Source organism: Lactuca sativa, chromosome 6 (genome assembly GCF_002870075.4).
Source record: "Lactuca sativa cultivar Salinas chromosome 6, Lsat_Salinas_v11, whole genome shotgun sequence".
NCBI lineage: Eukaryota > Viridiplantae > Streptophyta > Magnoliopsida > Asterales > Asteraceae > Lactuca > Lactuca sativa.
This window is the reverse complement of record NC_056628.2, coordinates 72,070,642-72,096,567: the sequence shown is the minus strand read 5'-3', so window position 1 is coordinate 72,096,567 and position 25,926 is coordinate 72,070,642. Positions and strand designations below refer to the sequence as shown.

The 25,926-nt window shown below is 33.6% G+C and overlaps 2 protein-coding genes across 2 annotated transcripts; both read right to left on the bottom strand.

Annotated features, from left to right (window-relative positions):
* Window positions 1–5,210: 5,210 nt before the first annotated feature.
* LOC111890218 (receptor-like protein EIX1) lies at window positions 5,211–7,822 on the bottom strand. The gene is made up of 4 exons (XM_042896101.1): window positions 7,228–7,822; window positions 6,902–7,117; window positions 6,480–6,629; window positions 5,211–6,373 (listed from the first exon to the last, which is right to left on the bottom strand). Exons 1-4 carry the CDS (start codon window positions 7,820–7,822, stop codon window positions 5,211–5,213), a joined length of 2,124 nt encoding a protein of 707 aa, XP_042752035.1.
* Window positions 7,823–8,773: 951 nt separating this feature from the next.
* LOC111890157 (uncharacterized) lies at window positions 8,774–19,830 on the bottom strand. The gene is made up of 8 exons (XM_023886309.3): window positions 19,558–19,830; window positions 18,090–18,133; window positions 17,760–17,963; window positions 15,353–15,997; window positions 14,913–15,275; window positions 14,663–14,841; window positions 11,669–14,584; window positions 8,774–11,578 (listed from the first exon to the last, which is right to left on the bottom strand). The coding sequence occupies exons 3-8, from the start codon at window positions 17,959–17,961 to the stop codon at window positions 9,014–9,016; spliced, it is 6,870 nt and encodes a 2,289-aa protein (XP_023742077.1). The 5' UTR covers window positions 17,962–17,963; window positions 18,090–18,133; window positions 19,558–19,830; the 3' UTR covers window positions 8,774–9,013.
* Between the last annotated feature and the right edge of the window lie 6,096 nt (window positions 19,831–25,926).

The following is a 25,926-nucleotide window of genomic DNA, read 5'->3' as shown; positions in this document are numbered from 1 at the left end:
ATGAATAAAAGTGGTTCTATGTTGAACCCACCTCTCTCTCTCTCTCTCTCTCTCTATATATATATATATATATATATATATATATATATATATATATATATATATATATATATATATGACATTGCTAGAAAACATCCCTTTAATGACACGTGAACAATGACATACTGATTTACGATACATATTTTTTTGCGTGTTCTAAAAACAATGTCAGCTTTCCAACATTTGAAGGATAGAGGACACATATTTGTGCATGCCCTAAAATTAGCGTCCAGCAAAAAAAATTACAAACACGTATTTGTGCATGCCCCTAATATACATTGATGATGTATTCCAAAATTTTATCTGTAATGTCTTGATTAATTGTAGATGTAAATCAACAAGAAGGCAACTTTTACAACTATTTACCAAATAAATTAGATATTAATTAAATAGCACTTGACATTTTCAATCATCCTATCAAACCACAACTAACTAAATAAAAAGATTTCCCCTTTTCTATGAGAATAATCCAGTAATTGAATGCATTCTATGATGTATTTAATAATCAAGCCAACAATTAGATGAACATATATAATCAGTAAATCACTCTTAGTCAGACAGACATATAGTAAAAAACATGGTCTACATAACATGTCCATAGCTCAAATCAAGGCACCACTACATTAACCAATTCAATTGTATTCATGATACATACTTAACATTTATCAAAGCTATTGTTTATGCTCCACAGGCTGGCATCCATGTCATCATAACAAGTGGTTTTGTGGGGATAATATTGTCAAAGGACTTCAAGAACAGCGTATTGGTATACTCTTTCGTCAGGATGCTCATGTAACTCCTTGGAATCCTCCCCATACCATTTTATTGGTTGGTAATTTAGCTACTCTAAAGTCTTTTTGCTGATTAGACTAAATACTTGAAGATCATGGGCCTTGAAGTTCCATAAGGTTAGTTTATAACTGATTTTGAGTTTTGGCACAGTATTTTAGTAACTTTAGGTGGGATGGAGTCTGGACATATTGAATCTTTAGTGGGTGAAAAGTGTCTAATGAACATAATATAGGTAGCTCTCATGCGATCTGAGATTTTTATTTTATTTTATTGTGTTTGAATTTTGATGAGATTTCCACTTTTGATAAAACAAAATTACCATTTTTAAAATGATGAATGTGATAAATGGATCAGAATAATAGTCTTTCCACTTTACATCAATATGCTTGCTATTACTTTGAACACAAGATGTTTTGGAATTTGGATTGTTAAACTATTGTCATATCGAATTACACTGCTTTCTCCTTCTTTATACCCTAGTACTATTAAGATTTATATAAGCCCCATACATCAACACACAACAATTAATCTTTGCTCTTTTAAGTATTTAATATGAATTAATTATATCCTATATGTGATTTGCAGGTGTTTCATTCGACCTGCTCTGTTAACTGACCTCAACAATGATGGTCCTTTAGGGATAAATTATCTAGTGAAGGGGCAATTTTGTCATCTCAAAAAGATGTGTTGACATTGTGGCTCTTATGTCGTTAATCAGTTTCACTCAACAATGTGATTGCACTTCCAACAGTTGGGTTGACCACCACCATTTCTTTAATTTCATAAATAATAAACATACTACATATTATTACAAATTTATTATTAAAATAATGATATCAATTTTTTGAATCAAGCAATTAGCAGTAAAATATAACCACAAAATGAAGGTTTTTTTTTCGTTGTTCGATAGGTTTTTCAAGTGTAGAAGGAGTTTTGATTCTATGGATTAATATAGTTCTTAATTACTATAACTTGGTCCAAGCAGATCAGACTAAGCTATGGATAACAGACAATGTATGATTTAAAGTGTCGTGTTTCTCTCTCTCACACACACACACACTAGGACTACTACAGCTCTATTGGGGCCCAATCATTAGAAGATGCATGAGATAGGAATCAAATTGTGTTCTAAAGAAAGAAAAACTAAGGGAGAAATGTTTAGTATTCTCTTTGTTTAGTGGAGGCAACTTTAATGATTTACTTACCTACCTTGATGAACTGTTTGACATTTCATGAACTCTTGAAATGAACCTTTAGTTGTGCATCCTTTCTTACCTTCCACTTCCACATATATATGAGGTGTTAAAGGGCAATTTGGTCCAATATATTAATGATTTGAATTTCAACCCTTATGGGCATTTCGGTCTAATATATTAATGTTTTGACTTTTGCAACCTATGATGTTAGTTGATGATTAGGCCCTTTGGTAATCGCATAGCTTGTTAATACATGGTTATGGACAATTGATACCAAGTAAGGTCTTTTTTCATCTAACACGAGGTTCTTTGGAACAACTACCAACTTAAGGTCTCACATTCTCATCTGTTATTAGGTTATTTGATTTATGAATATATGTCCCTTGTTTTTCTTGTTTCGCCTGTCTTAAATCATGATCTTAATGGTGAAAAAATATTAAAATATTCTAGATGCTAGAGTTTAGCATTGTTGGCCATAAACAAGCTGATTCTGCTAAATGATTTAGATCCAAGGTACATTTTACATAAGCCTATGTATCTAAGAAGTTGTTTTGTTTAACAACAATGAAATGAAATGGTGTGATATAGGTGTGTGTTGTGCAGTACCACAGTATAGCTGGTGCATTAGCATGGTATGGGGTAGTTTCTACATGTGATGGCTCTTTGTACATATGGGAATTGTCTTGAGGTGCTAAGTTTGGTTATCTTAACCATTGCATAGGAACATATGTTTCTTATTTTACTTTTTGCCTAATAACTCCAATATTTATAAAGCTATAAATAATTTTTATATGCTTGTGGAATCAGGAGATACAGTGTCATGTTTGGTGGCGGATGATTTGGGATCTGGTGTATTTGCAGAGGGTAGGGACAACATTCAACTACAAGTGTATGCTCTTGGAATATCATAAAATAAAAACCAAGGTACCAAAGCAAGTTTTGAATTGTTTGTAATATGGTCACAATTCTTTACCTTTTCTCTTGTTCTTTCTTGGATTAATGTGTCATCAAGAATCATACTTAAATGTATATAATCAAGTAAAATACTTGAATGAAAAGACTTGCCTTGTTTTGTTTACCCGACATGGGCTACATCTGTTGGGATATGAGATGAATGATAAAAATCGAATATTAAAAAAATCAAAGTACTTGAATATGATACTAAATTGCATGAACTAGATTATTATAGACTTATATAAGATTGATCAACTAATAGACTATATTGGCTAGATACATTTCATTTCAATATATGTTAAGAGTCTGTAGTCGTTTTCTTATGGAAAGAAAATCCAGAATTCAAAATAAATTTTCTGAGTGTTTGATTGCAAGTCATCATATGACCGAATCTTTTTCTTTTTACTACACAAGTCATTTTATGTCCCCAAGTGTTTGATCGCAAGTCATCATATTAACAACTCGACATTGAGTACTTTCACTCGCTTACATCTCTACGTCTAGTGTTCCTATTACCGAGTTTTTGAATGACTCATTAGTTTTGTGCTTCGAAATAGATTTTCCGAAAAGATTAGTTTAGAGGAAATTGTACAAGACTTCAAAAACACAAAATGTCGATGAGTTCCACTTTGATAACTAATGCAAGGACGTTGAACACAATGGATCTTCTATTGTTATTTGAAAGGACGTTGAATCATTTAACTTAGTTCCAGGTGAGTTGAAATTACAAATATAAGCATTATATATAGTAAAGAGAATATATGGACGTATCAACTCTTAAGTACTATTTTTTACAAATCATCTACATTGAGAATTGTCGTAGAATTGTAGTCCATCAAATTTACAACAATAACTACATTTTCATCTTATGTTTACATGCTACAAAAGTATGAACTTTTCAGAATGTGTTACTTCACACAAGGTGAGAACAGGGTCGGCTCTACCCTTTGCAAAACTTAGCAAGGGCTTAGGGCCTCCAATTCTAAAGGGCCTCCAATTTTAAAGCTTATTATGTTAATTATATATGTATATATATACATATTTCTTGGATTACAAAGACAAATTGGAGCTTGACCTGGTGGTAAAAATGGTTGTTTATAAAAGCAAGGGTCTCAAGTTCGAAATTGTTTGCTTACTTATAGTAAGTCCGTCGGGAGCGGTCGTCTTCATCAAGCCCTAATCGTAGGTCCAGATGAGGCGGCTGATGGTGGTGGCGATCGAGGTAAAAAAATACGATGGCGGTGGCGTTGGCCTCTGTCAGTGTTTTCTCGGGCTGCTTCTCCACCTGTGGAGACTCCTTCCGTCATCGGAATATTGGAGTGAACTCCTTCCGTCACCGCCTTCTGTTTATGAGAATAATGGAAAGGAAGACGCAATATCCCCAAAAGACAACCGAAGGCAGAAAAGGAACAAAAACCCTACAAACTACTGAGATCTTTAGGCGGTGAATTGGATTAAAGCGAGTCACTGGAGGTGGAGGCAAGAAGAAAAATCAGATGAAAAAATAGGTTGTAAGCAGTGATTCTTGGAAGAAGGGATGCCACCAATCATAATGTCATTGGCTTACCGAGTTAGGGAGGCGGTGGAGGAGATAAAAGAACAACATGTGTACACAGAATATAGAAAATATCAAAATATGACCCCAGAATTATACCAACCCAAAACATCACATACGAGTATAAACAAAGGACCATTCTTGTCAAAAATAGCTTGAGTTCACTATTCCTAAGACAGGAAGGAGTGGGAGGGAAGCTTCCCTCACTTTTTGTGGGCCATACCCTCATTTCCCTCACTTTTCTTTCCCTCACGTAAAACCCAAGGAATTGGTGGTATAGAGTATATATGGATGTATCATCTCTTAAGTACTACTCTACAAATAATCTACATTGAGAATTGTCCTATAAAAATAGTCCATCAAATTTACAACAATAGCTACATTTTCATCTTATTTTTACATGCTACAAAGTATGAACTTTTAGAATGTGTTATTTCACACAACGCGAGAAATGGCCACCCATGGTGTTGGTGGCAATTTTATTGATATCAAGGGGACTTAAAAACCCCCCCCTTTCAGATTACATTACCAAACATCTAGCCCAAAATAAGACCCATTAATAGGTCTGTTCAAGATAATTAAGATACATGCTAGAAAATAAGTTACAAAGAAAAATTAGATGAAAAACTACGTATGTCTAACCCTTTGCAAATTTGCAATGAACACCATAATCGTCACATAAACCCAATCTTTGAAGCTATCATAAAAGTAAAAAAAAAAAAAGCATGTCTCCCTCGACGATTGAGAAGTAAAGCCCCAATTGCTATCCAAAATCCAGTAGCAAAACCAGTTCCCCCACCAATATAAAACCATCCCCAAACTTCATCTATGTCTTCCCCATCACCCCCACTTTTACCATTGACTGATGTTGGTTCTGATTCTTCATCTCCTGTACATTTTTTGGTAAGGGGAGGTCCACATAGTCTTGTGTTTCCATCGTATGTTGAAGGTGGAAAGGATTGGAGTTGAGTGCTAGATGGGATTCTCCCTGACAAGTTATTATACGAAACATCTAGATGATTTAAAAAACTCATACCAGACATGCTTAATGGCATCTCTCCTGACAAGTTGTTTCTAGATAAATCCAAAGTTTCAAGTTGTTTCATCTGGCCAATTGTCAGTGGAATCTCTCCAAGTAGAGCGTTATTTGATAAGTTTAGTGAAATCAGTTGATAAAGATTGGTAATCTCATATGGGATTTGACCCGTTAAATTGTTGCTTGACAGGTCAATGCTCTTCAACAGTCCCATATTTCTAAAGAATTCATGTTCATCTCCTTGCCACTCGATCATTGCATGGTCAACATACTCATCATCTTGAAAATCATAAAGACCACCTCCTGAATAATACCACTCAATTGAATAGGAATGCACATTTTGTGTTGGTAACAATCCTTTTTGAACCATGCTCATAAGATTATCCAAACACGAGGGGATGGTTCCATGGAGATGGTTCATCGACAAGTCTAGAATTTGGAGCTTTTGTAATTGACATAATTGCAAAGGGATGGTTCCAAAGAAGATGTTTGATCTTAGGATAAGAACATACAACCATGACAACTTTTCCCCAATCCAGACAGGCACATTACTAGAAAACTTGTTGGCCCCCAAAATTAATGTGGTCAAATTCGTACAATTCTTTATGGACAAAGGCAATTCTCCGAATAAGCCGTTCTTGTGTAAATCCAACACCTCGAGTTGTATCAAAGATCCAATGGAGGGAGGAAGCCTTCCAGATAGATTGTTGTGTCCAAGATTAAGAACTTTTAGTTCTTTGAAATGCCACAAACACTCTGGAATTTGTCCACTTAGAAAGTCGTAGGAGAGGTCAAGAAACTCTAAAAGCCCATGGACAATTTGGCATAAAAATGAGATTCCTCCATAGAATTTGTTTCTGGAAAAGATTTAATGATGCCACAGCGGAAGAAACATTCGATATTTGACCATAAAATCCGTTGGAACTCAAATCTATCACTGAATTGTTGTTGAAATTCAATGATAAATCTGGTGCTTTCCCGGAGATGTTGTTGGAAGAAAGATTCATGCATATTAATTGAGAAGGCCACATGTCCCAAATTTCCATAGGAATGGTGTCTGAAATGCCATTATTGGAAATATCAAGATACACAAATTTTTCAGTGTTTGAATCCATTTGGGGAAGCTAGGGCCTAGATTGCAAGAGCTCATTTCAAGATGTGTAAGATTTGTCAGTGTTTGGATCTTGTAGGATGGTGGCCCTGCAAATTGGCTATGAGAAGCATCCAACCATTGTAGTGGAAGCGATGTGCATCTAGACAAGTTGTTCAGAAAAACGGGAAATTCGATTATTGCAGAGATGTTATTCAGATATAAATAGGTCAAATTACAGAGGCTACCTATATATTTGGGAATCCCATCTAACATGTTGCCAGAGAGATCAAGAGTGGAAAGGTTATTGTTGGTTAACAGGAACAACCAATGATCCATGGATGAGGTGAGATTGTTGTTTTGGAGATAAAGGTAAACAATAGATGAAGAAGAAGAGTTGAGAAATGAAGAAGAATATGGATATATGACCTGTGAGAGCTCACATCCAGATAAACCTACAAGTGATAGTTTCCAGAGACTCATAATTACATCTACCCAGTGATTTTGTTTGGCTAGGGAAATCCCATCCAAAGCAAGTGCCTCCAACTGAGAGAGACGAGACAACCACTCGAGGTTTTCAACTCTGCAACTTCCAACATTTGCAAGTTGGTGAGGTTTCCAAACTCTGGAGGAATGGTTCCATAAAGAGAGTTAATGGAAAGGTCAAGGTACCTTAATTCGGTCAACAAACCAATGGACCTGGGAACGGTTCCATTAAAAACATTCAGGCTAAGATCAAGGTACCTTAACCGAGTCATGGAACCAATGAACGTGGGAATGTTTCCATAAAGAAAGTTAACAGAAAGATCAAGATGATTCAAGAAGCATAAGTTAGGCAATGAACGGCTAATGATCTCACCTTCAAGATTGTAGTTTCTGATTTCAAGATTTATCACACGACCTGTTTGGTTGTTGCATGTGACACCTCTCCATTTACAACAGTCATGTTCATCAGCTCTCCATGTAGTGAGATGATCGGAGTCATAGGAGTCTTGAAGGTGAGATTTGAAATGAAGGAGAGCTTGTCTCTCCTTATTGTAACACTTTCTGATAACAACCTTACCACCACCTCCTCCTCCCGGTGCTTCCGATTGGTTGGTAGTTGTAGTCTCTAGAAATAGCAAGAGAAATGAGAAAATTATAAAAACACAAGGACCCATAATGTAAATGAAAATCTAGGTGAATTTTGGTTTGTATTGATGCATATATGAACTGCCCCTACGACTGTATATATAGCCTCGACTGTGAAGGTAGATGGCATAACTTGGTGGCCCATTTGTGTAGAGCATAGGATATTTCCCTTCCATGGAATTTCAAATTTTGAAGCAAGCTATTATAAGACAAACTCATGATGAAAAGTTGAAATAAATTGTCAAGCTGTAAGACAAACTAATGATGGAGAATTGAAATCAAATGGCCCAAACCAGACGTTCAAAGACTCACAAGTCTTGGTACTTTGTATCTATTATATATACGTTTTCCCATTGTGTCATGTAAATCCCAAAAAACAAACTAATTGAATCAGATACGCCCATGAAAATAGTGTTCTGATATTATTTGGTTTTAAGAATCTAATCACTGTGAAATGTTTTATCTTAATTCTCAATTAGATTAATTAAACTGTGAATTTGTTTGAATGAAGCCCAGTTGGTCCATTCCGCATTAATATTTTGCAATCATCGACGGTTTCTACAGAACGCTCCGTGTCTGATATTCCTATGTTTCAAGTAGTGCGCTAAACAAATAAATAAATAAATAAATAAATAAAAGAAAAAAAAAAACGAACTAATTAGTACTTTTTTTAAAAAGGGTAGAATTCTTTTAATCTATGATCTTATCATTACGGGTTTTTTTTTCGTTAAGTGCTAAATTAAGTACCGTCTCTTCTCACTATATCTACAGTGAATAAGCATCAAGAAAATCAAGTTATTTAACATTAAGCCCCAACCCCAATATATTAGCAATGATATAGAAGGGCGACAGCTACAAATAAGTTCTAATAGTAGAAAACATATAAGCCGGTCTAATAGTTGAATTACTCGTATAATTTGCACTGCTGTTATCAAGTAAAGTAGTAATCATCACAAAACAAAACTATAAACAAATCAACAAACGACTAAATTACATCTTCTTTTATACTGAAAGTCATGGAGTATAGTAGTTAATCAGCAACACGTACATATTTTTTTTATATATAACATGTAACCCATGATAATAACATACTTCCACCTCTTAAAAGATAATAGTAATATGTAACAAATAAAACACAACACAACACAACAACAATGAACTCACCTTACAGCACAATATACATAGAATAGATTACAAACAACAAACATACCATACCACTTTTACTTGACAATCTCTCCTTTCATAGCAACCGAAAGAGCAGCAAGATTTCCTTCTTTTTCCACAATCACCCCAGGCATAACCACACTTCGACTCCCCACAAAACCACCTTCTTTAACCTTAATCTTCCCAAATTTCACTTCACCCCCTTCACCTTCATATATATGTCCAAACAACAAACTTTCTCTCCCCACAGATCCATACCTTTGGATACTCACCATCTCAGGGTTCAACACAGCACCCATCCCATCCACATAAACCCCTTCATCCCAAGCCACGTCAGACCCCATCAACTTCATCCATATCCCAAACATAAACGAACCACTTGTCATTTCCATGAAATACTCCCCAACCAATGTCCTTATCGCCTGCCATACTGTGTCCATATACACTCCTTTACTCCATATCATTACACTTTCCCCTTCTTTCTTCTTCCCCACAACAACCCATTTCATTACAACACAAAGTAATCCAGATAAAACCCCGGAAATCACCCACAAAAACGGTAGCATCCAATGTAATTGTTGACCGTTTTTCCCTTTCAAGAAAAAAGTTATATTAAGCGGAGTGAAAATGATCAGCCCCATTAGAAAGTAGGGGATGAAAACTTGAAGTATGGGTTGACCAGTCAACATCCATAAGTTCTTGTGCCATGGTCTTCTTAGTGTCACTTTTCTAACGCCTTTTTTATGTATCATGTTTCCCATTGGACAACCAGTGAGATCAACTTTTACATCGGATTGATCCAAGAAGCTTCTCCAAGCTTCCGGAAGCGGTTTGTTGTTGCGTAAATGTTGGCAGATTGAGTAAACAACCGATCTTCCATGATCCATGGAAGCACTCTGGGAGCATGACGTGGCACGGATGACATCAACTTCATGACATCTTAGAAACGGGTTAAACTCCAATTTTTCAGATTCTTCTTTAGTGAGCATTTCATCGATAACTATCTCTCCGATTTCCATGTGAGGATATTCTTGTTCGTCCCATGGCTTTGTACAATCAAGCGCAACCTCACGTCCATTTTCGTCATTTGGCACTTCACGGAATTGAAACTGAAGAACATACCGGACTTTTTCAGAATTCACTCGATGAATGAAATCATATTCTAGAAAAAGAAGGGGGCGTTTGTCATTTTCGTCCCTCGGGATTGCACCAGTTTCAGGAGGAAGTATGCCTGTGGGGTCCACTTTTCCGGAATCTTCATTTATTGTTTTATCAAAAGGTCTTAACTTAAACTTCACGTACATCTCCTTTCCATCTTTGAACCTAAACAACCTGCAAATGTTTGAATAGTAATGGAGGCCGACGTAGGAATCAGCTTTCCGAAGGGAATCCCACATTGCATCACGTATATGAGGAGCATGTTTCACATGTTCTTCACGTGCCCGGATCCCACACACCAGCCATGTAGCAAAGTCACCAATTGTACGTGCATGAAACGCTTTACCTGTCTTTAATGTCAAATCAAGAAGTGGAGAGTTTTCGGTATTTGAAAGTATTCTTATTGCTGCACCACGTGGATCAAACCTGGCATCGTCATCTGAACTTAAGCAATTGCTATGCCGAAGAACAACGGAATAGCGGATTCCGGGGGAGAAAATTTTGTGGTCTGGGAATCCAGGAATGTTTTCATAGAGCTTTAGAGTTCCTTTCCCAGCTGCACCAATTCGATGAAAGTATCTTGCTTTCACTTTAAGGGTGGCAGCAGCTAAGTTTGCAGCAAGATTTCCAATGACTTTTTTGTACTTTTTGTCCATTTCTTCAATTCTGTCATCTAAAACATGAGTCATGTTTTTAACCATGATTGGAGTTTGAGATCCGACAAAAACACCACCTGTTTTGAGGACGGAATTCATGGGAGCAATTGAAAGGGCGCCAAGAATGACATTGGGCTCGATAACAGCGCCAGGTAGGACAACACTTTGGGATCCGATTATTGAGTTCTCTTGTATCTTCACAGTTCCATATACATACCCTTTTGAGGTGTAAACCCCCGCGACAATTCGACTAAAATCGCCTAAATGGACGCCATCACCGATTGACACGAACTCCGGAACTGGAATCGGGTTGATTGCTCTTATAGAGCAATGGTGTCCAATATTTGCTCCTAAAAGACGAAGGTAAACACAGTATGCTTCTGTCCCAGAAAGGAATCTTGCGAATTTTAAATGGCAGGAAGTGGATAAACGATTGCAAAACCATATGATGAAATGATTTTTATGTTTTGCTTTCGAAAGGATATGAAGAAAAATGGAAGTAAGGGAAGTATGGATGATGCCATGAGAGAGGTATGCTATTGCAATGGTGAAAGAAAAAGATAATGGGTTTGTGGGAATGTCTTTGAAAATGATGGCATATGCAAGAACATTGAAAGGAAGCCAGTGAACAGATGCACATAAGCAAAGAAAGCTGAAGTGTTGTAATGATTGAGGCTTTTGAGATACCCAAAGGTAGATTATGTAACAAATGGCTGCAGATAGAGAGCTTACAAAACCAATCGTATAAATCCCAAGAATGTGGTAAAAAGGCTCATGTTTAACTTTAACCTCTTGTAAATTAATACCCTGCAATTGAGGTTCAGAAATAAAAGTTATTACTAATCTTTTTTTTTTAAACAAATCAAGAAACGAGATTAGTACATTACTAAAACATACCTTTTCAAGTTTAGGAATCTTGGAAACCTTAAATTCACGTTGACTACCTTTAACTGTTTCCAAAGTAGGAATCTCAATCCCATCTTCTATAATGCTGCCTTTTTGAATTACAGCATAAGGACCAACACATGAGTTTTCCCCAATTCTAATTGGCTGTAAACTCAACACACCATTTTTGACTTCATGGCTTTGTATCAAAGTTCCTTCTGCAATCACTGCTCCATCTTCAATGGTGACTAAATACGAGTCCGTGATATCAATGGTGTCGAGCAACACAGATGATCCAATCTTTGCTCCAAGAATCTTAAACCAGAGGTTGCAAAACACAGTACCTTTCAAATACACAGCCAGATTTCTAGACACAATATCTTGGGCTTTGTACAATGTCCACCATTTCACAAAGTTGATTGACCAAATGGATGTATCAGGGGTTTGACCATAGTTAGGTTGAAGAAATGAGTTCCCGAATAACGCGATAGTCAAACAAGAGGAAAGAATGTAGAACATCCAAGCAAGAGGGGAAAAAGTTAAGGATAGTAAGTAACTGGAAAAAGGGGTTTTGTAGATTAAAAAGGTGAAAGAAGAAACCGAAAGGTAGATAGGAATAGTTAACAATAACAAAAGGTATACAAGGCCAAAAAGATGCAATACCCAAATAACAAACTTACGAATAAAAGTCGGTTCGATTGATGTTTTGACAGAATATGTCTTCTTGTCAAGATTGGATAAAGGACTTGATGACTCAGCACAAGATTTTCTAACAAGACTTTCTGCAAAATCTGCTAGATCATCAATGCAGGTGGCTGTGAAGATATCAATCGCCCCTACTGGAATCCCGAGAAAAGACGAAAGCTTTTGAGCTGCCCTAACAACTCCAATCGAATCAATCCCATAGCTTACAAGACTTTCTGTTACAGAGATGTTTCCGGTTTGAATTCCTGTTTGATCTGAAAGAAGTTTCTTCAAAAAGTTAATGATTTCTTTCTTAGATATAACAGAGACATCTTCTTTAATCGCTTTCGGGGTAATAGACTGAATCAAAGATTGTTTCTGTGTGTATACTTTGATTACTTGCAACTTCCCCTCAGTAAACTGTTTTAGACATTCAAACCTCTTGATCTTTCCTGATGTTGTCTTACAAATGCTTTTTTCTTTTATAAAAACAATCGAAGAAATTGTAATCCCATGTTCTTCTACCACACATGAATGAATGTGTTCCATTACCTCTTCATTTGGAACTATATTCCCTTTAACCTCTGAAATCACAACTAAACCCATGTCTGAATTTTCAGGTGTCATTACCCCTTTAGCTAATAATATCTCTTCAGGAACACCTACAACTGCGCAACAACCAGGGCGTATAAACTCAGACGAGGACTCAACCGTCTTTTCAATATCTGAAGAGTATATATTCCTTCCAGAAACAATAATCAGATCCTTTATCCTCCCTGTGATGAACAACTTCCCATCAATAATCCTTCCTAAATCGCCACTCCGAATGTACATTTTCCCAAAATGCCCTTGAAGTTGGTTGCTGAAAGTCTTGTGGCTCAGCTCCTCCATTGCCCAATACCCAACACCCGCACTTAAACTACTCACCCAAATCTCCCCTTCTTTCCCATTTTCTTTGTGTTCTTCACCTGTCTCAGGATCAACTATTCTAATGTCCATGTCAGCATCATTCATTTTCACATATCCACAACAAATCCTTCCTTGCCAATCTTGAAAGATCGGTTCTCCATCTCCAAATGCACAACTAATGTAAACCGAGTTCTCAGCCATGCCATAACCCGGAGCCATCACTTCTTGAGAGAGCCCAAACCCCTGAGTCAACTCAATAAACCGTTTTAGGGTTTTGGATCTTATAGGTTCAGCAGCCACCATGAGAAAAACCATGGAAGAAAGATCGAGTTTCATGATCTTTTCCTTCTTGGACACCAATCTTCTTACCAAAAGCTCAAAAGCAAAATTAGGGCCAGCACTGTGAGTAGCCCGAAACTTGCTCATGGTTTGCAGCCACAACAACGGGTTTTTTATAAAAGTTATAGGAGAAAAGAGTATACATGATCCACCACTCAGTGTACATGTTAGAATCCCACCAATAAGACCCATGTCATGATATTGAGGTAACCAACTTACACCAATAATCTTTGAAGTACTCTTGTATACCTTACGCATCAACCTCACATTATGAACAAGACCTCCATGTGTAATCATGACCCCTTTGGCATCACCAGTTGACCCAGATGTGAATTGCAAAAAGCATAAATCTTTTGGAAGAATCTTACTTTCTTGCACTAATATATCATCATAGCTGATGTCATCACCACCTTTGAAGTTCTTGATCCAAGAATCTGTATGTATCCATGGGAGGTTAGGCCAGGAAGGTAAGTTTTTTGTTTTCCTTGTTAACATAATCTTGTTTTTTGCAGAATTTGCTTTGACCAACACATTGTAGTTGAAAGTTGAAAGTATTGCAACTGCTTTTGTTCTTTTAGCAATGTTTTCAATATGAAGAAGTGATTGGCCTCCTGTTTGTGATGGATCAGGGGGAATAGCAGGTACTGGTATGACTCTTGCTCTCAGGCAACCGAAAAAGGCATCAAGGAATTCTAAGCCAGGTATGTAGACTAGAAGAACTCTATCTCCAGGGTTGATATTTGGCTTAGTGTTTGTTAAAAGCTTGTGGGCAATATGGGAAGCATTAGCATTTACCTCTTTGTATGTTCTTCGGGATATTGTTTCTCCTTTATCGTTGATCCAAATGTAGAGTGTTTTATTTGCAATGTGTTCATGGTTTCCCCAGTGTCTTAAATAGCCACCGATAGATGAGATATCTGGAAACTTTACACCTGGTTCTTCATCTAGTTGTTTGGCAATCCAAGAATGATAGTCTGATTTCATAGTGAATAATCTCTGCAAGAAGTTAGATTCATTAGCTAAAAGTTTTGATTTAAGGAGTTTAGTTTGTGATCAATGTCTTGAGTTTTGTACCTTGATGTATGGGAATCTGGGTATCGGATTGTCACTTGCGAAATGCTTCATAACAAGAGAAAAGGCGTAGGATGAATTCCTTTCTGTTAGCTCAAATGCCATTAGTCCTCCAACATAGAAAGTGTTCTTCTGACCTTGGAGTTGGTTTTCCAGTTTCTCATAAAACCCATCCTTCATTTCTAGATTATATTAAACATGTTTAGTAAGATTTTCTTGGAAATGTACAATGGAATCTGTTTTTTTAGCATACCTTGACTGTTGACATGAGGGAAGTACTTGAATCTCCTTTGTAAGATTACCTTCTCAACCTTGCCTCCAATACTTGTGGCTGCATCAACTGCAAGCCGAGTAACTTTATGGCCTACAATATCGGTTGAATTACCATATGACCAAAACAGGAATATGTTCTTGTCTGGGTAGAATCTTTGCATCGCAACAGGATTGCCTATTGTGTTAGGATCACCTATGAATTCCCCAAAGTAATAAAACCCAACTGGAATATGCTCCAATCCATGTATCTTCAACACAGTAGTGTAGTAATCGATAGTCTCCACTTTATCAAATAATTCCATCTCAAAATCACTTAGATCCATAACCTCGTTCACAGTTTCGTCTGCAAAAAAGACCAAAACGATTAATCAAAGAAACTCTAGTTAGTTAGAACCGGTACACACTGGCAACTTAACAAACCTTTTGTTTTTGAAGGTGATCTGTAGGTCTTTCCACTGTGTAAATGAAACGAACCAGAGATAATGAGTTTATCGAATTCCATATGTTGCGCTTCACCATTGACAATTTTGGCTTTGATTTTAATGGTGTTTCCATTACGATTGACTGATAATACTTGCGTATTGCAATGAATTTTTACGGGAAGTTGTTTACTTATCTTATCCCAAACGCTCATATACCCGCCTTTAAATCGCCTAATCTTTCCCGCCATTGAAGTCCTTGTGAACTCATGAACATAAGCATAGGGCATATCCTGCACAAATCCGTAACCTGAAGCCGTGAATCCATAGGCAACAGATTCAGGAACTGATTCGAGTCCGTTAGATTTGAGAAACGAAGGAGTTGGTTCGGAAGCAATATCGCTGACTGCATGCACTCCGATTCGGCCATTGGCGTTGGCTTCATCCTGGAGTTTTAAGGTTAGGGATATGATGGAGATGTAATCGTCTACAACTTTTGTGTCGACGTATTTTCCGGTGGCATCGATGATGGCGAACTTATGAGTGTCTAATTCCTCTGTTTCAGCTTCAATTTCTTTGGCGAGGTGGAAGATGGTTGGAGCACTATTCGCAGCTAGAACTTGACCTCCCAAATCGTATATCCTCCCTGTCCAAATGGTTTAAGAAAAATGTTAAGCCGGCCCAAAAAAAATGATTGGGAATCGATGAATGTTAGAAGAAACTTATAAAAATAAATAAATAAATAAATAAAAGTGATGTTTATGAGTTTTTAATGAAAATAAATGGAAAAAATTGGAAAGGATAACATTTCATTCATTCGGAAGGATTTCGAAAGAGAAAAATAAAATGTTTACTTTGCTTCCATCCCAAATTGGAACACCAAAATGCAATTTTGTTTTCCTTTTCTTTTTTTCTCTTATTTTTTTTCCTGTTTTCTTATTTTCTTCTTCTTCTTTTTTTTTTGCTAAAACTTTGAAACATGATGTTAGGTCTATATAACCATACTTACACTTTGTTCTAACAAGTGTAAAAATTAAGGAGGGGGAGGGATAGGGAAAGAAAGGGAAGTATATTGAAGGAGGAAAAGCTCCATTTGTAGTGCAAACTGGAAAGGAAGAAGTTTTACTATTAAATGTCATTTTTGCACATGGTTAAGGTATAGTTTTAAGGTGTAATAGAGAATGAAGCAAGTGTAAGACTGCTTTTTTTTTTTTTTCCATTCCCACTCCGTCCAATTATGAGGAAAAAGACTGTCTTTTTTTCTTCTTGGCAATCATTTCCTCCCTTTTTTCTATCAACCCTCTCATTTCCTATCATTTCCACTCTTTTTTTTCATTAAAAAAAAAGAATAAATTACTGAAATCATCCTTTTGGTATGGTCAAAATTGCACGTTTGCTCCCTAACTTTTTTTTTGCACTCGAATCGTCCCTATGGTTTGATTTGTTGCGTTTTTCGTCCCTATGGTTTGGTAAAAGTTGCATGTTTGGTCCTAACTTTATGTATGTAAGGGACGAAAAATGCAACAAAATCAAACCACAGGGACGAAAAACGCAACAAAATGAAACCACAAGGATGATCCGAGTGCAAAAAAAAATTAGGGACCAAACATGCAATTTTGACCAAACCACATGGACGATTTCAGTAATTTACTCTAAAAAAAACTCAAGAACAAGATGTTAGAAGTGTTTGGTAAAACTAGTTAGTTTCAAAAAAACCAAAAGCTGGAAACTACCTATTTTATTTTGTAGCAATTTTCGGCAAAAGTAATTGGTTTTTAATGATGTAAAATTGCATAAAAACAATAGTAAAAAACTCTAAGGAAAAGCTCCAAAAATTACTTGAAATAGCTTTTGTATCGGGAATATTTTGTTTAAAATAAAAGTTAAAAGTTCGTACTGTCGAACGAAGTTTTCTCTTTAATTCGAATTTTTTTGTAAAAGATAAATGCTCTCGAAAGCTCGCTGTTAAACACACATTTATTGAAGTAGAGAATGATCAAAAAGCTAACAGCCAGTTTGGTGGTGAAAAAATGTTTTGGTTTTATTGGAAAACTTTTTAATTTTCAGTTTTCAGTAAAAAATTTAGAAAACTTGTCTAGTTAAAACTTATTGAGTTTTCATTTTCCATTCTAGAAAATTAGAAAACATGTTATTAGAAAGGTTTTATTGAAACCAAAGGGGTAAAATCAAACTAGTGCTACTAACTTGAAACTAAAATTCTTGAAGAAGCTCACAAAGCATGCCCGTTGTAGATGAAAACACTTTAACGAATATACACAAGGCCAAATCAATTCCAACCACCATAAAGTTCTTAGTAGTTTTATACTATTTTCATAGTTTTTAAGTTGATTTCATTCCTAGTTAAGCACTTTTAAATTGATGTATTTAAGTCGTAATAAAATGCCTACCTTCAATATCCACGGATTCACACATACCCCCTACAAACTCATGTTTCTCTATAACAGTCACATTAGAGTAACCAAGTTTGCATAGTGCATACGCAGCTGATAACCCACTGGCACCCGCCCCAATAATCCCAATCCTTATGTTCGTTTGAAAACAAGGATGTAGCTTCGAGAATTGATCTTCTATTGTTGCTCCAGTCTCCATATCTACATATAAATAATTATTGGGCTACTTGTGGGTACTGGGCTCTTGTGTCTCAGTGGGTCCTATTATTTGGATCATAAAGAGAAATAGGTGAAACGAAATAAAATAAGAAGCAAGTTAAACCATACCTTCAAGAAGCAAGCGAAAATGTAGAAAATAACATCAAATTTATCTGCAAAATCAGTAGTAATTAAGCTTCTATTAATCCATCTAGTTTATGAATCTAACCAGCAGGGGTAAAGACCTTGTGCAAATGCATGGATTGGTTTTATTTATTATCAATTTATCATATAATAAAGCTAATTTCATCTCCCAATGTTGTTTTATATATACACTAATATTGGTTATCCGAGTCTCCAAGTCAAGATGTTTAATTCTTTAATTTCAATAACAAGTTAGTTAAACCCTAACGGGTATTTTCCTAACCCTAATCTCTAACAATTTTGACTTAATTATGTGATCAGGTACTTAAATCATGATAATTAAAGTTAGGAACAAAGTTTCCACATGATCAATTTGGTCGGTTTTGCCCTTATGCAAAATATTGACGATTTTACCCATGTTTCAAAAATGGCTAGTTTGAGAGATTTTTAGCATCGTTTGACTGATACCTTGTTGAAAGTTGAAATTATGTGACAATTCCTTGGGGTATTTTTTGGACGATTTTAGCCCTGGGTTACTATGGAGCTTTTGTGATGACAAAGCATCTACTTGGTACCATATAGTGTTTTCCAGTTTTGCTCTAGTTTTTTAATTAATCGTTACATAAATTAAGACTTTAACAGTCAAAACTCGTAATTTATTTCAAAAGTTTAGCATTTTGATTAGTCGACATTAAACATATGGACTTTATCACAAGAGAGAAAATACCCATGCATAATTGAATTGGTCGTGATTCTCGAATCGAAATGCTATATATTATGTTATTACAACATATATATTACCAATAAATTTGGTCATAATCAAAGATGGCTTTGATGTTCTTATAAAGGCAGTAATCCAGGAAATTTATGACATGCATGCAAACTTAAAACTTATATTTTGTTCTTCAATCTCCATCCGAATTGCAGAATATCACATTCCAGAAATTAGAGTAAAGGCAAAACGAATAAGTGATTTCTTTTTCCGGTTTCCACAAACCGCAACAGACCAGCCACGAACGACTACAATTACTTGCAAGAGGATCAAGACTATAATGGGGTAATCAATTTAATTTGTGGCGTGATTATTGTGCATGATGGAGTCCAACAAAAATGTTTGAAAGTGGAACTGAAAATCGAAATTCAAAGTGGAAAAGAAAAGCAATAAGGAAGTCAATATCGTAAGTTTTTGGTCGAGAATTCGAAGTTCTTGATCGATATACCGATACCAAAATTCAAAGTGGAACAGAAAAGCAATACGGAAGTCGATATCCTAAGTTTTTGGTAGATAATTCGAAGTTCTTGATCGGCATACCCAGAATTAAAGTTCTTGATTGACATGGTGTAAGAAACTTCATATCTAGAATTCTAACGTCAAACCCTCAACGTTGGAAAGGAAGAAATTCGAAACTGAAGATAGGAAATCAATAGCGTATACAAACGACAAAGAACATACCCAAATTTCAAATTGCAATTGAGACGGTTGGAGGCGACCACGAAGCACAGACGTTTGGTGGAGACGGAAGTGGAAATCCTTAGTTTTGATCAAGATTGTATCTGAAATGTCAAACCCAGAATCGAAATCCTAAATCTTGACCGAGAAGACGAAGAAGACGTCAAACTCACATAGTTGGAGAGGAAGAAAGGGAGGAGTCCGAAGAATGTGAAACATTTGAAGCCGATAATGGTGGGAATTTTGGATTAGGGAGGGAGGATAAGAGGACGAAATTTGGAATATGTAGGAAGTATTGTGTGAAATTTCAATATGTACGAATTCTTGTGTGAAAGTCTGAACTTGGTTAATTTTTACTGTTTATAAACATGAGGCTTTTTAATATATGTATATAATATATAAATTATGCATAATAGACTTTTGCTTATGAAACCTTGTATATTGGTTTTTTCTTTTTTTCTAATTAAAACTCAACTTATTATATTTTTCTTATAATTATATTGCGTTTTTTTTTTTTCCGATTTAGCCGTTTAGAAACATTGTCAAGTAAGATTAGACAATTGTTTTTACCTGTTACAATCTATGATCATTCTGCAAATAAATTTTGATATGCATTTTGTTAACAATAATTCGACATGGCATATTTTTTTGTTTTTAAAAACATCAAATGTATTCTTAAGATTTTAATGTTAAAAACTATGAGAGCATCATAAACAACAACAAAAAAACATGAGAATTATAAGATATGACGAAGAAATTGGCTCAATATAAAAAAATCAAATATAATGATTTTTTAATTTTTTTTTCTAGGGTCTTTTAGAAAAATATGGTCTAAAATCGAAAAAGGATCCAAAAAAATAATAATAAACATGTTTTCCTTAAGAAAAAATTAAAATTTAATCTGGAAAAAAAAAACTCAATGTATAGTTTGAGTATATTATACCATTAACTCAAAATATTCTATGTAGGAGCTAATATCTCCACTAAATTATTTTATTCATCCACTTGAAATTAGAATTTTTGACATTTTTGCCCTTCTTTTTAATATACCAAAACATGTGTGTGTGAGAGAGAAAGCCCAATCCTTTGTTTCTTCCATGACGCTATTTCTTCTCCCCAAACGAAATTTCTAATCGCCACTCAAGAATCAACGTTGCTCCTTCATCGTTTGTGGACGCTGCTGCTTCTTTGTTGTTCGTCGGTCGTCCAGGGTAGACGTAGGATTTCATAGTAGAGGTGTCACGGAAAATTTAAGTAGTGGCATGATAGTAGAAAAAAATAGAAACTTTTTGCACTACGTACGGAAATATCAGGCGTTGTTGGTGCCACTATGGGCACCATAATAAAACATACCCTACGGTCGTCCTTCTGAACCAATCCTATTTCTTAATCTATCCCAAGATAGACCTTAATAAAAACTGAGACCCACCCAATCGAGGCTCAAGCTATGTATGCAGGTATCTGTGTTGATCTCTACTTTGCTTGGCGTGAATGGACTGAATATGAAATAGTCATACCCAAATCTTGACTACAATATCTTGTAGCCTTTTAAATCAATAAAATTGAATGCTTTCAAATTTGAAATAACACCGGTGAAATCACCGGCAATTCTACTGTTGGCCTTGCTATTATCACCAGCGGCTTAAATGCATGTATACAACCAGATTATATAATCGCTATATTAATTGTTATATATAAGATGTGATTTTGTTCATATTAATTTCAATGAAATAAACATAATCAGAACAGGAGGGTCGTAAATAATGATTTGGTTGTTGGTTTGATGGTGTTAATGTAGGGTGATGTCAATGAAGAGGGAACATGAATGGGGAGGATGATGATAATGGCCTAAAGTGGAACTGTGATGATTGTTGATGTATGTGAATTGTGATGAAAGTTGTATTGAACTAGGATGGTGGAGGCTGCGTGGGAATGGTGTGGAGCTTGAGATAATTGTGATGGTGATGGGTTGTTCTTAGGAGAAGATGGTGAGGCTATCTTTGGCTTTATGTCGTATCAAGGACTGATTATGGTTGGATATGAATGATGGGGTGGTGGTTGGGATGAAGAGAATGTATGATACCAGGTGATCGCGAGCCTAAATCATAATAGGGGATTGTAGATGGTGGTCGTGATGGTTTTTCTAGTTAGTGGCGGACGCAGGATTTCATAGTAGGTGTTGCCGATGACATATTTTTTTTACGTAGTTGCACAATAGTAGAAAAATAAAAAATTCAAAAAAATATTTACATTGCGTCTCAAAAAACAAGGGTTGTCGGTATCATAGTGCAACCATAGTGGAACCGCCCCTACATGAGGTTGGTAAATTCATTTCCACCGCATCATACGGTGGAGTGGCATGATGGGGAAAGAAAACGGATACACCACTCTATGGGTGGCGATGAGTGTGGAGTGACATAAAATAAAGTCTATTCATTCAATTTGCAAAACCAATTTACAATATTAACCTTTCATATCATACCAAATAAATGAAAATAATTTTGTTACATGTCATTCTCTCATGCATTATGTCACATGTCATTTTGTCAAAATTTTGAGATATTTATTTTCCACTTGTCATTTATTTCATTTTTCATTTTTGAATATATCATTAACTAGTTGTAAGACCCATTTATTGGGTTAACTATATATATATATATATATATATATATATATATATATATATATATATATATATATATATATATATATATATATATATATATATATATATAGGTTCAGGTTCATTTGAGACCATTCTAATTTTGTGAGACCGTGAGACCAAATCTAAAAATAATTTTAAAATGCAAAATAAATGGAAAAATCCAAAAATTCTTTTTTTAAATGTTATTTTCGGAACTTTAATTAACTAAAAAAAATATAAAAAAAATAAAAAAAAATCCGTTTTTTTTTTTTGAAAAATACGTGAAATATTCTAAATAGAATATTTCACTGACATATTCTAAAAAATAATTTTAAAATGCAAAATAAATGGAAAAATCTAAAAATTCTTTTTTTAAATATTATTTTCGGAACTTGAATTAACTAAAAAAAATTAAAAAAAATAAAAAAAAAATTATATTTTTTTTGAAAAATACGTGAAATATTCTAAATAGAATATTACACTGTACATATTCTAAAAATAATTTTAAAATGCAAAATAAATTGAAAAATCAAAAAATTCTTTTTTTAAATATTATTTTCGGAACATGAATTAACTATAAAAAAATAAAAAAAAATAAAAAATAAATAAACAAATGCGTCTCACGGTCTCACAAAATATAAGTGGTCTCAAATGAACCTAACCCTATATATATATATATATATATATATATATATATATATATATATATATATATATATATATATATATATATATATATATATATATATATAAAGGTCAAAGTATTTGAGAACTTTAAATTTATAATGGAAATGTTTTTTTCTTTTTTAAATTTAAACAAATAATTTAAATAAATAAAAGATATTAATAAGCTTTAATTTTGGGAATTTTAAAATTAAAAGTTATGTTCATTAATGAAATTTATATTCATTTATTACTATATTTGTTGCAATAATTACATTAAAATATTATGTGGAATTTAATAAAACAGAAAAACTCATAGAATGACATGTGGAAAAAAAAAATTAATTCAAAATAACTACAAAATGACATTTGACAAATTGAATGAGAGTGTAGCAAGTGGCAAAAAAAACATTCATTTATTAGAGAGGATTTAGTTTCTATAAATTAAACATAACATAATAACTATATTAGTTTCAAATTTTAAATTTCAAACTTCAATTTTAATTTAAAATAAATTTATAGTTGAAATCTTCATATTTAACATTTTATCATAATTAGCACATTTAATACACGAGTCTGACAACTAAACACATATTTTTAATTTAATTTTTTCATGTTTATTTTTCATGATTTTGACTTATTTTAAATTTCAAATTCAAATAAATTTGCTGTTTAATCATTTGTATTTAATGTTTTGTGTTAATCAACTCGTATAATATTTATCATAGTTTGTATATATATATTCAAGTTTTAAACCGATTTTAACATTAGCTCCTTATCTTTCATTTTATATTCAAAACCTACCACAACATCGTAACCATAAATACATATAACATTAATTTTAACTTGTGCTTATTAAGATTTTCTTTGCTAAGTTCATTTATTTAATAAGTTACATATTTTAATTTAACTTTAGAAAAAAAATAATAAAGGAAGTGAAGTGCGAGTTATAAAAAATGAGGGAGATTAAAAAGAAAATAAGATGACATTGAAAGAAAAATGAAAGTTAAAATAAAGATATACCCTCCACCCTAACGATGCCAAGATCGACGAAGATTGGTCCGTCTTTCCTATTCCTTTCTACGGCAATCCATTTAGCATCAAAAGTCAAAACTTATTTATGGACCATATCAATAGCCTTTTATTTATAGTTGATAAAAATAAACAATACAATAATACAAAATTATGAAAAAGCTCTATTCGTAACCTTGTAAATCTCTATTCTAATAAAAGAATATGGTTAATCTTCTGTTGACAAGTGTCATATAATTAGAGATTCTCATTAATGTTATATATCACCAATTATGTCATTTGTCAACTATTAATTATACAACTTAAATTTCAAATTTTAAATTTCCACTATAATTACACTAATTAATAATTGATTATCCATTTTAAATTTTAAATTTTAAAGTTTCCACTCTAATTATATTAAATTCATAACATTAGATTGAAAAACAAAATAAAATTAATACAGATTATAAGGTGATATAACTTCAAGTATTTATTAAAATCAACAATTATAATTTTATATAATAAAAAAATATCTTTTAAGTAATAATTTATTTAAAATAATTGTTTAATAATTTTAATTTTTTAATATGAAAAATTAATTAATTTTATAACCGTGTTTCTCACGGGTTATAAACTAGTTTACAAATAAGTTGAAAAATACTTTTAAAATACAATAAAACTCACGATAGACTTTTTTAACGTTACCAAACTTAGTTTATCAAAAAAGGGACTTTATAATAAAAGCTTCTTTGCTTAATTGTATATGCTCCAACTTTATTGTGTAAATCCATTTATTTAAATGGTTGAAATTGGTTATCCGAGCCTTTTTATTTGTATCGAGTCCGTGTCAGATGAATAATTTAATTTAGGGTTTAGACCTTGTAATAAACGTGCCGTATCAATTGAAACATTAAATGGGTTGAAAAAACTTGACCCAAAATACCTTTAATTTTCATGTGAACATATTTGTTTTATCAAGTTGAAATTTTTTACACAAACATGTTCATTTCTAGTTCATCTCGGGCTATTATATGTGTCACTTGTTATATGTTCTAAATCAATCACTTTCCACTTTTATGCTTTGCAGCTGTCCTTTTTTACAGTTTTGTTTTTCGTTACATATGTTCCTTTTATTTCTATTTTTGTTTTTATTATATATAATTTATTCTTAGGACATGGATATCGATATTTGTACTGTTAGTTTATATTATCGCATATCTATAAAAGTTTGTACCAACACTTGTACGATTGTTTATTACAATTGTAAAAACATACACCTTGCAAAAATTAGTACTAATTATAGGTGCAATTCAACTATACTTTTTATGTCGTAAGTACCACAAAATTTATATGGTAATTAACTAACCAAACATTACTAGAAAACTGGGTAAGTTGCTATAGAAAATACCTATAGAATTTTAAAGTATAATGCTATAATAGATAAAATTATATTATGTTATTATTATGAATATTAAAAGTAAGCTACATTGTTAATATAATATGTTGCTATTATGGATGAAAATTAAAGTATGTTGCTATTATGGATATTAAAACAAAGTACATTGTTATTATGTGTAGTGTGTTCTTATAATGAATTAAAAGTAAAGTACATTGCTATCATGGCTTAAAGTTGAATTACATTTACTAACTACATGTGTTTGTCTTGCCATTTTTAAGTAAATGAGTCGCGACAACAAGTGTCAAACATGCAACAAACCATGGATCTAGGGCAAAGTCAAATAGATTTGCAAATGCAACAAATATGAAATGAAATAGAATTACATGTGCAACAACAATTGGTGGTCTTTATGAGACAAATCAATATTCCCAGTAATCCATCAAGTAGTTCTTAATTTTTGTTTTAAAACACTTAATGAATGTTATGTTATTAACTAATTCTTAGTTGTTTCATGGTATCGTAATAGTATTTTTAGTATTTGAATGTATGCATGTTATGTTATTGACTATTTTAACGTTAATGAATATAATGATATTTGACTATTATTATAATTATTTTTTTGGTTTTTTTGCATAGAAAATTTGAATATTGT